The sequence below is a fragment of the Terrapene carolina genome, unplaced genomic scaffold, assembly GCF_002925995.2.
Source record: "Terrapene carolina triunguis isolate 2854851 unplaced genomic scaffold, T_m_triunguis-2.0 Scaffold25, whole genome shotgun sequence".
In the NCBI taxonomy this organism is placed as follows: domain Eukaryota; kingdom Metazoa; phylum Chordata; order Testudines; family Emydidae; genus Terrapene; species Terrapene triunguis.
Genome location: NW_020664376.1, coordinates 2,681,198 through 2,696,085, shown reverse-complemented (window position 1 = coordinate 2,696,085; position 14,888 = coordinate 2,681,198). Strand labels below are relative to the sequence as shown.

The 14,888-nt window shown below is 48.1% G+C and overlaps 1 protein-coding gene across 1 annotated transcript in view; it reads right to left on the bottom strand.

Moving 5' to 3' along the window:
• Window positions 1–4,850, bottom strand: part of LOC112110512 (magnesium transporter NIPA1) — a 23,126-nt gene extending 18,276 nt beyond the window's left edge. The window contains exon 1 of the mRNA XM_024205551.2: window positions 4,688–4,850. Within this exon, the coding sequence (XP_024061319.1) occupies window positions 4,688–4,850 (163 nt within the window). The remainder of the gene's footprint in view (window positions 1–4,687) is intronic.
• Window positions 4,851–14,888: the final 10,038 nt, after the last annotated feature.

Below are 14,888 nucleotides of genomic sequence, written 5' to 3'. Positions count from 1 at the left end.
CCCCCTCAAGGATTGAACTCACAACCCTAGGTTTAGCAGGCTAATGCTCAAACCACTGAGCTATCCCTCCCGCCATAAAACTGTAGTGTGATCTCCCACCTTCATACAGCCAGTGGCCTGTGCTCCCCACTGCCCTGCTGGAGCCTCTGCATTTATTTATTGACAAATAAAACTTGCAGAATTTTAAAATATTGGGTGCAGAATTTTTAATTTTTTGGCACAACATTTTTAATTTTTTTGGCACAGAATGTCCTCAGGAGTAAAAGCAGCAGTGTGTACAGGGCCTTAAAATGTCACACAATGCTGCAGTTGTGGAAAATGCAAAATAAACTTGTTAGATCATGCTGTCAGCTGGTAGTAATGCAGTTGCAAGTTGCTTGTTATGCTTGAATAAGTCCATGACGAACACATCAGAAACAGCCTGATCTTGAAATGTGAGCTGATCCTAGACCAATAATATAAAAAAAAATTCTGGAGGTCATATCCAACATGTTCTGGTAATTTGAATAGATATTCTATAAGAGTTCCCTACATATATATATACAAATACAAAAAGAATGACTGCTACAAGCAAGATGTAATTGATTACAGTGCAACACACAGTCTATGAGTTTCCTCTTATAATCATTCCAAAGCAAGGATTTAGGGGGTGGAAAAAGACAAATGTTGCTATTTCTTACAAATAAATTCAAAGCATAAAAACTCTGTTAGCAAATAATATCACGCTTTAGAAAACTGTGATTTCAGAACACACAAAAAAATGACAAATTGTGAATTTGTAATAATCATGTTGATTTGTCAGAAACATTTAACTGGGCAGCACAATGAGCTATTGCTCTACATTTTTACCTTAGGAACCCAACTTCACATTAAGGCTTACAGTTATATAATAAAGAAAAAAAGTCTGGTGGTTTTATAATACTTGGTGGGCATTTCTCCACAAGACAAGATAACCACATAATTCAGCATAATTGGCAGTGTGTGCTTATGAGAGAACCAGAACAAAGAGGGGGTGCAAATAAGAAAGTTAGCTGAAAGTTGAAGCTAGACAAATTAAGACTGGAAATAAAGCATACATTTTTAATGGTGAGAGTTATTAACCATTAGAACAATATTGCAAGGCTCCTGGTGGGTTCTCTCTCCCTGACAATTTTTAAATCAAGACGGGATGTTTTCTAAAAGATCTGCTGTAGGAATTATTTTAGGGACATTCTATGGCCTGTGTTATACAGAAGGTCAGACTAGATGATCACATGGTCCCTTCTGGTCTTGGAATCTATGAAAGCACAAAATCGAGATGCATTGGTACTACTCTATGAAAAGAGTTTTTACATCTTTCTCTAGCCAGTAACAGAACTCTCTTATCAAATGTATATAAAATATTACAAGACAAATATTTGTTTTTAAATCAGAGATCATCAGTGGTGCTGCAGTATTTCATGAAGTGAGCAACTGAGCCAGACTTAGAAGTACATTGATGACTATGCCTAACTCATCTTGACTGTTTCCATTTGACTTCATATCTGGATTTTGTTATTATTATTTATTTCTTGCTATTCACTCCAACCATTGACTTCTGATATAAAAATATTTTAACTTTATGGGTGAACATTGAAACCAACTCATGTGACTATCCACAATCAGAGAAGTTTCATGTGCTGTATTTTACAATCAAGTTTGCTCAGGCAGCAGGACTGAATAAATTTCGTAACTGGACATCCAAATCAAAGATGTCAGTTCCCTAACATTAGAGCATGAATTTTTTCCATGTAGAGTACCTTCTCCATCCACCCTAATTGCTCCTAAAGGAAGAGCATGAAAGCCCTTGCTGGTGCTTTCTGCTTTGAATAGCTGATATGGGATGAAAAACCTCAGTAATTTAATGTCCAGGTGACAGTTAAAGTCATGACAGAGAGGGATGGATTCCCAAATTACTTTCAGTAAAAGGCTGGGGGTTTATATTTCTTCCCCTGTCTAGAGTCAGAAGGTGGGTGAGGGTCCAATAAAACATATTACAGTACAACTTCTGTTGGTGAAAGAGACAAGCTTTCAAGCTACACAGAGCTCTTCTTCAGATCTGGGAAATGTACTCCCAGAGCATCACAGCTAAATATGGTGGAATGGACTGATTAGCATAAGTAATTAGCACATATTCTAAGGCAGTGGTTTTCAAACTGCAGGTCTCAACCCAGTATTGGGTCACGGAATGTAAGGCACTGAGTCGCGGTGGCTCTGGTCAGCACCACTGACCGGGCCATTAGAAGTCCCGTTGGCGGTGCTGCCTGGCTAAGGCAGGTTAGTCCCTACCTGTTCTAACACCACCCCGGAAGTGGCCAGCAGCAGGTCCGGCTCCTAGGCAGGGAAGGGGCGGGGGGGCACGGGGCTCTGCACGCCGCCCCCGCCCCGAGCACCATTAGCCAATGGGAGTTGAGGGGAGGCGGTGCCTGTGGGCAAGAGCTGTGCGGAGCTGCTTGCGCACCTCCGCCTAGGAGCCAGACCTGGTGCTGGCTGCTTCCAGGGCACCATGTGGTCCACGGTGCCAGGACAGGTAGGAAGCCAGCCCTGCCTTAGCACTCCCACTGTGCCACTGACCAGGAGCCATCCGAAGTAAGCCTGCATTCCAACCCTGTGCCCCAATCCCCTGCCCCAGCTCTGAGCCCAAACCAGGAGCCCCCTCCTGCACCCCAAACCCCTCATCCCTGGCCACACCCCAGATCCTGCACTCCCAGCCCAGACCCCCTCCTGCACCCCCTGCCTTGAGCCCCCCCCCAAACTGAGCCCTGCACTCCTGCACCCCTCATCCCTGGCCCCACCCCAGAGCCTGTGCCCCCAGCCCATAGCCCTGACCCCCCCCCACACACACCTTAACTTCCTTCCCCAGCCTTGAGCCCCACCCCAAACCTGGAGCCCCCTCCTGCCCCCAACCCCTCATTCCCAGCCCCACCCCGCAGCCCTCACCCCTGCACTCCAACCCTCTACCCCAGCCCTGAGCCCCTCTCACACCCCAAACCCCTCATCCCCAGCTCCATTGGGTCACGGGAATCAACAATTTTCTTCAACTGGGTCGCCAGAAAAAAAGTTTGAAAACCACTGTTCTAAGGGACCATTCAAGGTACATAGTGTCTGTGAGGACCAATAGGTCAGATATAGAGCTATTGCTTTGTGAAAAGTGTTCATCCTAAGGTCACAGGATGTTTTTGTCTTATCGTTTTCCTATGTAAATTCATTTGAGAGCACAGTCTGGTTTCACCAACATAGTTGTTATTGGGGGCATTTAGTGCACAGGCTGAAGTATACCATGTTGTGATAGACATATAGAAAATCCATGGTTCTTGAAAGGTGTGTTGTGCAGGGGGGAGAGGGTTCATTACAGCAGTGGAGATCATTACTGCACAAAGCAATCACTCTATGGCTGACCTATCAGTCTTCATCATCTAAGGAAACCTATACAACACATTCAAAAGATGAGCGTGGGAGCTTAAATTCAAAACTTTTCTAGACACTAAAAATCACGGACTGAATAGAGACACTGGATTTATGGCTTGTTACAGAAGTCTGTAACCCACTAACCCTCTCTTTTTGTTTTATGACTGCAGAGGTGTTAATGGGCCACTGTCCCTTAAAAGGTGTGCTAACTACTTATGCTAAACAATCTGTTCCACTTGCATTTAGCTATAGGAGTACCTTTCCAGACCTGAGGAAGAGCTTTATAGGGCTCAAAAACTTGTAGAAGTTGGTCCATTAACAGATATTACCTCACCCACCTTGTTTCTGTAATATCCAAAGACCGACATGACTACAGCTACACTGCATGTAACAATAGACCCTAACTAGAGTCCACAGATTTGTTTTTGGCAGACTAGAAAAGAACCCAAACTTCTCTATCTGAATAGAAGCACATTTTCTTTCTCTCCCACACCATTGCCATGATTTTACTATCATTCTGTAGGTATAGTATAGCCAAGCTACTCAGCAGATCCATTGGGCCCTTTCCCTCTTTAGCCAGCAATAACTCAGATCATAGGACCTGTGCGCCAGCTATTTTTTTTTTTAAAGTTTCTTACTGATTCATGGGAGCAATCAGATTAAGACGAGTGCAGAGACAAGGGAAATGGGCAGGGAAGGTTGAAAGGAAAGAACATGAAGGTCAAGGACCACGGTGAAGAGTTGAAGTAACAGTGAGGCCAGACCTGTTCTGCAGTAGCCACACGAGCTGAAACTGTCTTGCTCTCCGCTCTAAAGCAGTGCGGCAGCATTAGACAGAGCGTCCTCCCTCCCCCATGCACTGAGCACCTCAGCCCGCCCCCCAAGCTATTTGAAGGGGCTGAGGGCCTCCCCCCACAGGTTATCTAGAGGAAGGGAGCAGAAAAGGACCCCTCCCTTTGGGGGAGCAAAGGCTGCCTCTGGCAGCGGGAAACGCTCTAGAAAGGGGAAATGCATGAGGTGGCAAGGGCTACCGTGTGCGCCACGGCGGGGGGTGCTAGAGCCACCCGATCTGCAGTGGGGTTGCTACCAGCCGGGCAGGGGCTGATCCTCACTCCGGGCTGTGAGGGAGGCATCCGGGGTGGGGATCGCAGCAGGGCGCCCGGGGGTGGGCGGTAATGCAAAGCGTTAAGGCGGGGGCTGGCTTTTCCCGGGGGAGGGGGGAAGACCAGGAGGGTGCCGGGCGGCGCCGCAGCCCCCGTACCTCGTCCTCTCGCCCGCACGATGCCTTTCTTCTGCAGCACGAAGGTGGAACCGTTCACCAGGCTGGAGACCACGGCCACGCTCAAGCCCAGGGAGACGGCGGCGGGGCCGGGGCTCTGCGCGGCCCCGTCTTCCCCCGCGGCTGCACCCACCGGCATCCTCATGCCCGGCAGCACCGTAGCGCTCGCGCCTCTCCCGCCAGCCCGGAACCGGCAGCACTGAGCGGCGGCTGCGGGACCCGCCCCGAGCCGCCCAGGCCCCACCCCCGGCTGCCGCTGCCGGGGGCGGAGCTCAGCGGCCTCTGGCAGCCGAGCCGCCGCAGTAGCTGCCGCGCCTTACGCCACCTCCCCTGCCCCCGGCCCGAGGCGGCGAGAGAGGGGAGATGCCCCCGCCGGAAGCGGCTCTCCTCCAGGCAGCCGCCGCAAGTCCTGTCCGGGAAACGCGAGTACCCTGGCGCCGCATTGCGCCGCGGCCCCACAGCGGAGTACTGACATCATGGTTGCATCCCATTGTCATGTCGTGGCGTCACACTGCACTGGAATGTGGCACCGCGTCACCACGTCATGGTGCCGTGCAGCCGCTAAACCTCATGACATAGCGTTGAGGGAGACAGACAAGGTGGGTGGACTCCTAATACGGTGTATTGGCCCCACTTCTGTTGGTGCCAGAGCCCAGCTTTGGAGCTACGTGGAGCTCTTCAGGTCTGAAAGAAGAGCTCTGTGAAGCTCCCAAATTTGTCTCTCACCACCCGAAGTTGGTCCAACATAAGATATTACCTCACCCACCTTGTGTCTCTCATATCCTGGGACCACCACAGCTACGACAACACTGCAAATGACATAACATTGTCATCAAGTCGAATCTGCATCTATCATCTTACGTTGGTGCTAATCACCTTAGCACCTGAATGCTTCTCTTCCTTCCCAGAAGGTTGGAATAAAATGCTTGACTAGAATTAAGGATGTTAAAGTTTTGTTTGCACAGTGTAATTTTGAGGCAGTGTCACAACACATTGATGCACCTGGAAAACCTGATTTATGCAGTGGGAATCTAAGAATTATGTTGTGCCACTCCAATAAACCCTCTTCCTCACTTCCAACCAGGTCCTTTCTAATGTAAGCGGTGCAGAATCATTTGTTTATTTTTGTGTTAAATTCAATTTGCTTTCTCATCCCAAAACTTTTCAGTATGCTGCAGTTTTTTGAAAGGAAGGGAAACTATATAGAAAATAACTCTCCCTGTAATGTTGTCGAAGTGCTCCTGTTCAGGCCCTTCCCTGGCCTTATCAAATTGACAATCTTGTGGAAGGCTCAAGTCTGGCATTTCCTTTTATTGGAAGGTGTTACTTCTGACACCATCTCATCTGACCCGGGGGCAAAAATCATAGAAATCACCTTTAGAGGTCAACTCACTGGCAGTTAGAACAGTTGTTTGCCACTGATTGCTTAGCTGGGGTTACTCTTTTAAGTGTACACGATGCCTTTGTCTGATGTTTTATGTTTCTCCATTCATATAATAGCACTCTGCACATTTTAATAAACCAATAACAGTATTTTTTCAATGAATGTGACATTTATTTTAAAAGATTATCACACTGCAAGAACTCACATCACAAAATGCAAAGCTGTATAAAAGTTGAATGAAATGGCTAGACTTCAAGGTTAAATTTTTCTTAGTAGGCAGGATGTTTACTACTCTATGGCTTATATGTTATTCATCAGTCTTGATCAAATTTTCATGCAAATAAATGCCCCTTTTGTGTGTCATGGATTTCAACATTACAGATATATTTTAGTAAGATGACTGAGACTGTCAGATTAAATTTGGCTTTATTTTGTGCAATGCATCAGATGTCTAATTAACATTCCTTGGCTTTAATTGGAAGTTTCTGGTCATAGTATTCCAGGTAGACACAATATTGTGAGTGATGATGGACTGAATCCTCAGGTTTCTTCCTCAGGTCTGGTCTTGTTTTGGCTACTTCATTTCCTAGGTCAGGTTTTGTGTTTCTCACACCTGGGCTACAGTTCATAAAGAACCAACTATTACATTTACTTGACAAGAGGACTGGACACACTAACAGACAAACAAGAATCTCAAAAGCAAGCTGCATCTGACAGAACCAAATACAAATTGCTAGAAGTATTTTTAAATCCTTTTTGTCTCAAGACAGTTTCTTCTCAGACAAGGTTGAATACATAATAGCTATGTTATAACAATTATTTCAGCCTGTCTAGAAATAGAACTTTAAGAAAGCTTCTTAAAGCTTCCTTCTTTATGAGACTCATTCTCTCTAAATCGCAGAAATAATAATTTGCTATCTTAACTTTTCTTTTTGTGCCTAATTTCAGTATTGCCAACTCCACAAGTTTGAAAATTATGAGTCAGGCCACTGCAACCACGAGAGAGGTCAAAAACACTATTTAATCTCATGATTTTGGGGGCCAATCATCTGATTTTTCTTAATTCTCTCTGCCCACCTCAATATCTGCTTTATAATGACAGTGTCTTTCAATTTCATACAAGTAAGGTGATTTTGGCTGACACCCCTGGAGCTCTCACTAGAGGACCTGTGACAGAATGTACCCCTGTACTCACACCCTACTGTCAAGGCTGTATCCCCACTTTGAACCTTAGGGTACAAATGTAGGGGCCTGCATAAAAACTTCTAAGTTTATCTACCAGCTTAGCTTTGGTCCGCTGCCACCATCACAAGAATTCCCTCCCTGGGAAGCCTTGAGAAACCTTTCACCAATTCCCTGGTGAACACAGATCCAAACCCCCTTGGATCTTAAAACAAGGAGAAATTAACCATCCCCCCTCCTTCCTCCCACCCTCCTTTCACCAACTCCTGGTGAATACAGATCCAAACCCCCTTGGATCTTAAAACAAGGAGAAATCAATCTGGTTCTTAAAAAAGAAGGCTTTTAATTAAAGAAAAAGGTAAAAATCATCTCTGTAAAATCAGTATGGAAAATACTTTACAGGGTAATCAAACTTAAAGAGCTCAGAGGACCCCCCTCTGTCTTAGGTTCAAAGTACAGCAAACAAAGATACACACTCTGGTAAAATGTGAATATGCATCCGAAGAAGTGGGTTGTAGCCCACGAAAGCTTATGCTCTAATAAATTTGTTAGTCTCTAAGGTGCCACAAGTACTCCTGTTCTTCTTGCGGATGCAGACTAACACGGCTGCTACTCTGAAACTCTGGTAAAAAGGTACCATTACAAACATTGAATCTATCTCCCCTTGTAAGTATTCTCACACTTGCTTCTTATCAAACTGTCTGTACTGGGCTATCTTGATTATCACTTCAAAAGTTTTTTTTCTCTTACTTAATTGGCCTCTCAGAGTTGGTAAGACAACTCCCACCTGTTCATGCTCTCTGTATGTGTGTATATATATCTCCTCAATATATTTCACTCTATATGCATCCGAAGAAGTGGGTTGTAGCCCACGAAAGCTTATGCTCTAATAAATTTGTTAGTCTCTAAGGTGCCACAAGTACTCCTGTTATTTTCATTGTACAAAATATGCCTTCTAAGATATCGTTTGAAAACTCATAATTTGCTGATCTGTATGGTCCTGATAAAATGTGTGGCAACACTATGGTGTTATTAACACATGTTCCAAACTGAATGTGGGAAACAGGTCTGTCTCAAACAAAGAAATGTGTGCTCTTTTTAATTTGCATTTAAGCAATAAACAATCATTAAGCAGGAAGGGAAACAAAGGAATCTAAAAAAGGTGAGAAAAAAGCAGTAGGGTAAATTTTTCCACATAGACCTTTTGTCTCCTGATACCCATCTGGAAATGTTTTTTCAAGAGGGGAACTGAAACTATAAAAAAGGAGGAACACACACCCACAGGCACCCCCCTCCTCTCTGACCTAAGAAGTTTGGTCAGTAAGACTGCTGAAAGCATGTGGTGAGAAAACTTTGCTTTGAATTTAATACTTTGTTAAGTTAGGCTCCAGTTGCATTTTATCTTATTTTTCTTGTAATCATTTCTGACTTTTATGCCTCATTACTTGTATTCAAAATCTATCTCTTTGTAAATAATTAACTTGTTTAATCCAGTGTGTTTAAATTGAAGTGTCAGGGAAACTCCATTTGGGGTGACAAGTTGTCTGCATATCTTTTCCATTAAAGAAATAATGGACTTTATATACTCTGTACTGTCCAGGAGAGGGCTGGGCAGTACAGGACATACATTTCTGGAGGGAAATCTAAGACTGGGGCTGTGTTGGGGGTCACCCTGCAGTATAACCAAGGCTGGTGAGAGGCAGAATGTAATCCAGCTGTGACTGGCAGGCGCAGTTACTGACAGACACTTGTATGCTGGAATGCTGTTTGTGAGTGGCCCAGGTGGGACCTGCTTCAACCAAAGAATTGTAAGGCACCCCAGGCTGCTGGGCAGGGGTGAAAGAGCTGCTCATTAGTCTGGATTGTACTCTGGTATTTCACAGGACCCAACTGAGATTGGGTCTCCATTGGGCTAGTCATTCTACATACACAGTAAGAGACAGCCCCTGCCCTGAAGAGTTTTATTGTCGAGTGCAAAGCATAGTGGGGAATTTGTGACACACGAGCTAGAACTTGGACACACCCAATTTCCATTAGATGAGAACCAGCTTTAATTCCTGTGGAACTGGGCAGGATTCAGACTGGTAACCTTTAGGTGAAAAGCATGCTCTCTCATTCACAACACCCTGAAGCATCCAGTCCCCATAAGTACTAATGTTACACCTTTGAGAATAAGGCTTGCTTTCTAGAAAGATAAGTTTACAGTGCATGAGTGGTGCCAGAACACTCCAGAATGGTGTTCTGGGACTTTTGGGGGAAGCTGTAACAGTGTTCTGGGACTTCTGGTCACTGAGCCACCATCATTCCTTCCAGATCAGGGTCCAGACTCCCAGGAGTACCCCTTGAGCCAGGGGAGACCCACAGACCGGCTCCCTGCTCCAGAAGGAGAGCTGGGTCCTGACTTAACAAGCCACCTTCTCTCCTTCTGGAGTGGGAAGCTGGGTTTGGACTCTCAGGGGTCCTGTTGGGTCAGGGGGCATGGGCCAGTGGGACACCTACTTTGGAAGGAGAGATGGTGGCTCAATATCCCAACAACCAAGCTGCCAATCTTTCCTTCCAGAGTGGGCCCAGAAGCAGAAGAGGTGGACATGGTGTGAGGAGATGATGCCCCAGCCTTGCAGTATGCATGGCTGACACATCCGTGGGAGCTGGTCAATTATTTGAAATTGATGATGACCTGTCAGTCCAAGTCCTTCACAGCAGCAAACCATCATTTTAATCATCTCTCCCCTTCAGCCCCCTTCTCTCCAGGCAGCTCCCCTATCATAATTCCTTCCTTTCTCAGCCAGCCTCCCTCCACACGCCCTCCTCAAACAATTACACACCCCATTACGTCCCATAAGTAGACAACCTGTGGGCCGCTCATTGTAACTCCTAAAAAGACCCCCCACAGATCTCCCTTCCTAAGACACACATCCACTATATCTCTAACAGAACCCCAATCCCTCAGGGTATGTCTACACTACGAGGGTAGTTCGATTTCACTTAAATCGAATATGTGGAATCGATATTGCAAAGTCGAACGTGTGTGTCCACACTAAGGAGAGTAATTCGACTTCGTGAGTCCACACTAACGGGGCGAGCGTCGATATTGGAAGCGGTGCACTGTGGGCAGCTATCCCACAGTTCCCGCAGTCCCCGCTGCCCATTGGAATTCTGGGTCGAACCGCCAATGCCTTCTGGGTAAAAAAATGTGTCGTCATCTGTCCGTCACCAACGCCCTCCCTCCCTCCATGAAAGCGCCGGCGGGAAATCAGTTCGCGCACTTTTCTGGTCAGTGACAGCGCGGACGCCACAGCACTGCGATCATGGATCACGCTGCGACCATCGCTGCAGTTGTGGCCGTTCTCAACACCTCGCAGCTTATCATACACCTTTCCCTGAGGCAGATGCAGAGAAATCAGGCGAGGAGGCTACGGCACCGCCGTGATGGCCTGAAGTCGGAGAGTAGCACAGAGCTGTCAGAAACCACGAGCCCCAGCGCCCAGGACATCACGGTGGCAATGGGTCATGTGGATATTGTGGAACGGCGATTCTGGGCCCGGGAAACAAGCACAGACTGGTGGGACCGCATAGTGCTGCAGGTCTGGGATGAATCCCAGTGGCTGCGAAACTTTCGCATGCGGAAGGGGACTTTCCTCGAACTTTGTGAGTTGCTGTCCCCTGCCCTGAAGCGCAGTGACACCCGGATGCGAGCAGCCCTGACTGTCCAGAAGCGAGTGGCCATAGCCCTCTGGAAGCTTGCAACGCCAGACAGCTACCGGTCAGTCGCGAACCACTTTGGTGTTGGCAAATCTACCGTGGGGGTTGTTGTGATGCAAGTAGCCAACGCAATCGTTAAGGTACTGCTGTCAAAGGTAGTGACCCTGGGAAACGCGCAGGCCATCATAGATGGCTTCGCCGCGATGGGATTCCCAAACTGCGGTGGGGCTATCGATGGGACTCACATCCCTATCCTGGGACCGGACCACCAGGCCAGCCAGTACATTAACAGAAAGGGCTACTTTTCAATGGTGCTGCAAGCACTGGTGGACCATAGGGGACGTTTTACCAACATCAACGTCGGATGGCCGGGCAAGGTTCATGACGCTCGCGTGTTCAGGAACTCTGGTCTGTTTAGACGGCTGCAGGAAGGTATTTACTTCCCGGACCACAAAATAACTCTTGGGGATGTGCAGATGCCTACAGTGATCCTAGGGGACCCAGCCTACCCGCTAATGCCCTGGCTCATGAAGCCCTATACTGGCGCCCTGGACACAGAAAAAGAACTGTTCAACTACCGGCTGAGCAAATGCAGAATGGTGGTGGAGTGTGCTTTTGGCCGTCTCAAAGGGAGATGGAGAAGCTTACTGACGCACTGTGATCTCAGTGAAACCAATATCCCCATTGTTATAGCAGCTTGCTGTGTGCTCCACAATCTCTGTGAGAGCAAGGGGGAGACCTTTATGGCGGGGTGGGAGGTTGAGGCAAATAGCCTGGCTGCTGATTACGCCCAGCCAGACAGCCGGGCGATTAGAAGATCCCAGCGGGACGCGCTGTGCATCCGGGAGGCTTTGAAAGCAAGGTTCCAGACTGAGCAGGGTAACCGGTGACTGTTAAGTTTGTGGACACAGAAGCTGAACCTGCCCCCGTTTCTTTACCCAGTTCATGTTGACTATCCTCTCCAGTTACATACCCCCTTCACCCCCTTCCCCTTCCCCTTCCCAAGAAATAAAATCAGTTCTATTTTGTTAATGAACACCGTTGTCTGTATTACTGTTTTCGCGGGAATGTTTTAAACCGGGGACGCAGACTGTGGCGGGGGGCGGGTTTAGTGTTCTGATGCAAATGATGCTTCCAAACTCCAGGAATGACAGGCTCCGCAGTGCTGGACTGGTTATTTCAATGGAGCCTGCCAGCACTCCTGGGGGGGGGCTGCGTGTATGTGTCGGCTATGTGACTTTCTGGCAGGGGGAGTAGGGTTACAGATCCCCTGCTGCGTGGATCTGTGAGCCAGGATAAGGACCGCTGCATAAGATCTGTAACTGCCCTCCCCTGCCACAAAGTCACTGAGCAACCCCCCAATCCCCCCCAGGACATGAAAACCACCTCCCAGACTGACCAGGGTCGCTAGTGACTGCACTGTCTATGTGTCCTGATGCTGGACCTGACCCCGCCTCTGTACCCTGCTAAAGGTGACTGTCCTGTCCAATTACCAAGCCCCTTCCCCCCCTTCAGACAGACTGTCCTCCAAAAGAAAGTCATGGAAACAGTAATTAACAGAAACGAATATTTTATTATGAACCAGACATGAAACGTGGGGGGTGAAACTTGCACGGGGGCTTCTGTGAGGTGGGTGGGAAAGGACTTCTCAAATTTTGGGGAATGAGAGCCTTCTACTGCTAGAGCAGTCTGCAGGGGTTGACTGAAAGTTTTAACGGCCCTTGCCGCCCCTCCTTCTTTGTACTTTGGGTGAGGGGGGTGTGGGACTTGGTGGCGGGGGAGGGCGGTTAGAGATAGACTGCAGCGGGGCTGTGTCCTCCTGCCTCCGGTCTTGCAGAACATCCACAAGGCGCCGGAGCGTGTCCGTTTGCTCCCTCATTAGTCCAAGCAGCTTTTCAGTAGCCTGCTGGTCCTCCTGACGCCACCTCTCCTCCCATTCCATGACTGCTCGGTGCATTTGTGACAAGTTCTCCCTCCACTGTGTCTGCTGGGCTGCCTGGGCTCGGGAGCAGTCCATTAGTTCTGAGAACATGTCTTCACGCGTCTTCTTCTTCCTCCGCCTAATCTGCGCTAGCCTCTGGGAGTGTGCTGACAGGCTGGGTTGGGAGACAGTCGCAGATGTGTCTGTGGGAATGGGAAAAGGGAGTGAATTCCTGAGACAGATACATGAAGTTGTGTACAAAGAACCTAGTCTTTCTATGTGAACAAGACCATGCACTCCACCTCTCACATGCGCACTCAGGACAAGGTCGAATTTTCGGCCCTCGCCTTCAATGCCTGGAGTCTTGCAGTGGTCTTTGCAGTTGTCTTGCAGTGGTCTGAGAAGCGTTGCAGGACACCTGAACTTCTGTTGCAGGCAATCATGGTAAGCCCTAGACTTGTGGCTGCTTAAAACTTTAATAGGAGCACTGGCCTCCTGTCACATTGAAAGCAATGCCAGTCTCAATGCCAGCAATCAGGCAAGCATGAACTCTGCCCCTGTCCCACCCCCTCGCGGCTGTCCCAGGGAAAGATCCCTGTATGCTGCCCCTCTCCCTCCACCGCGTGGCTGTAAAGCAGTCCCAATACTAACATTCCCCTCCCTAATTCAAAGCAGGGCATCATGAGCGACATCACCCTCATGAGGATCTCGGACAGCGAGAAGGAACGCATGCTGAGGAAAAGCATGCAAAAACCAGGGCCGTATGCCGCTATGCTGTGCCGCGCGATGATCCCGGAATACTTGATTGTGGCATGGCGGGGAAACGTGTGCTACCACGGAGGGCCCAATAAGATCGCCCTACCCAGGAACCTGATGAACAGGCTGGAACTGTACCTGCATGAGACCTACGAGGAGTTCTCCTATGAGGATTTCTCCTCTATCCCCGGCCATATTGACCGGATTTTCGCGTAGGTGCACTGGGACCAAAGAGTGGAGCGTCTTGGGCTGCATAATCATGAATAACCGGACATTGTAAAAAATTTTTTAAATAGTTGGGACTAAATTGTGAAGAGCCCAAGGCAGAAAAATCATGAGAAACCCTTTGTTGATATTGTAAATATTCCAGTTTTGTTGCAGATAAATGTTTATATGTTTAAAGCACTTTAGGAAATAAGCCATTGTAAATATTGTCAATAATTCAGTTCTGTTAAAAATAAATGTTTAGATATTTAGAGCACTTACTGCTTGATCCTTCCCCTGATTCTGTGTCCGGGGTAAGGGATGGGGACGGTTGGTAGAGGATCTCGGTAAGGGTGATGAAGAGCTCCTGGCTGTCGGGGAAATCAGCGGTGCCAGCGCTGTCGACTGCATCGTCCTCCTCATCTCCTTCTTCATCTTCTCCGTCCGCTAACATGTCCGACGAGGAACCGGCCGCGGACAATATCCCATCCTCAGAGTCCACGGTCACTGGTGGGGTAGTGGTGGCGGCCGCACCTAGGATGGAATGCTGTGCCTCGTAGAAACGGGATGTGTGGGGCTGGGATCCGGAGCGTCCGTTTGCCTCTTTGGTTTTTTGGTAGCCTTGTCTCAGCTCCTTGATTTTCACGCGGCACTGCGTTGCATCCCGGCTGTATCCTCTCTCTGCCATGGCTTTAGAGATCTTCTCGTAGATCTTAGCATTCCTTCTTTTGGAGCGCAGCTCTGAAAGCACGGACTCATCGCCCCACACAGCGATGAGATCCAAGACTTCCCGATCAGTCCATGCTGGGGCCCCCTTTCTATTAGATTGCACGGGCATCTCTGCTGGAGAGCTCTGCATCGTTGCCACTGCTGCTGAGCTCGGCACGATGTCCAAACAGGAACTGAGATTCAAACTGCCCAGACAGGAAAAGGAATTCAAATTTTCCCGGGGCTTTTCCTGTGTGGCTGGTCAGAGCATCCGAGCTCGGACTGCTGTCCAGAGCGTCAACAGAGTGGTGCACTGTGGGATAGCT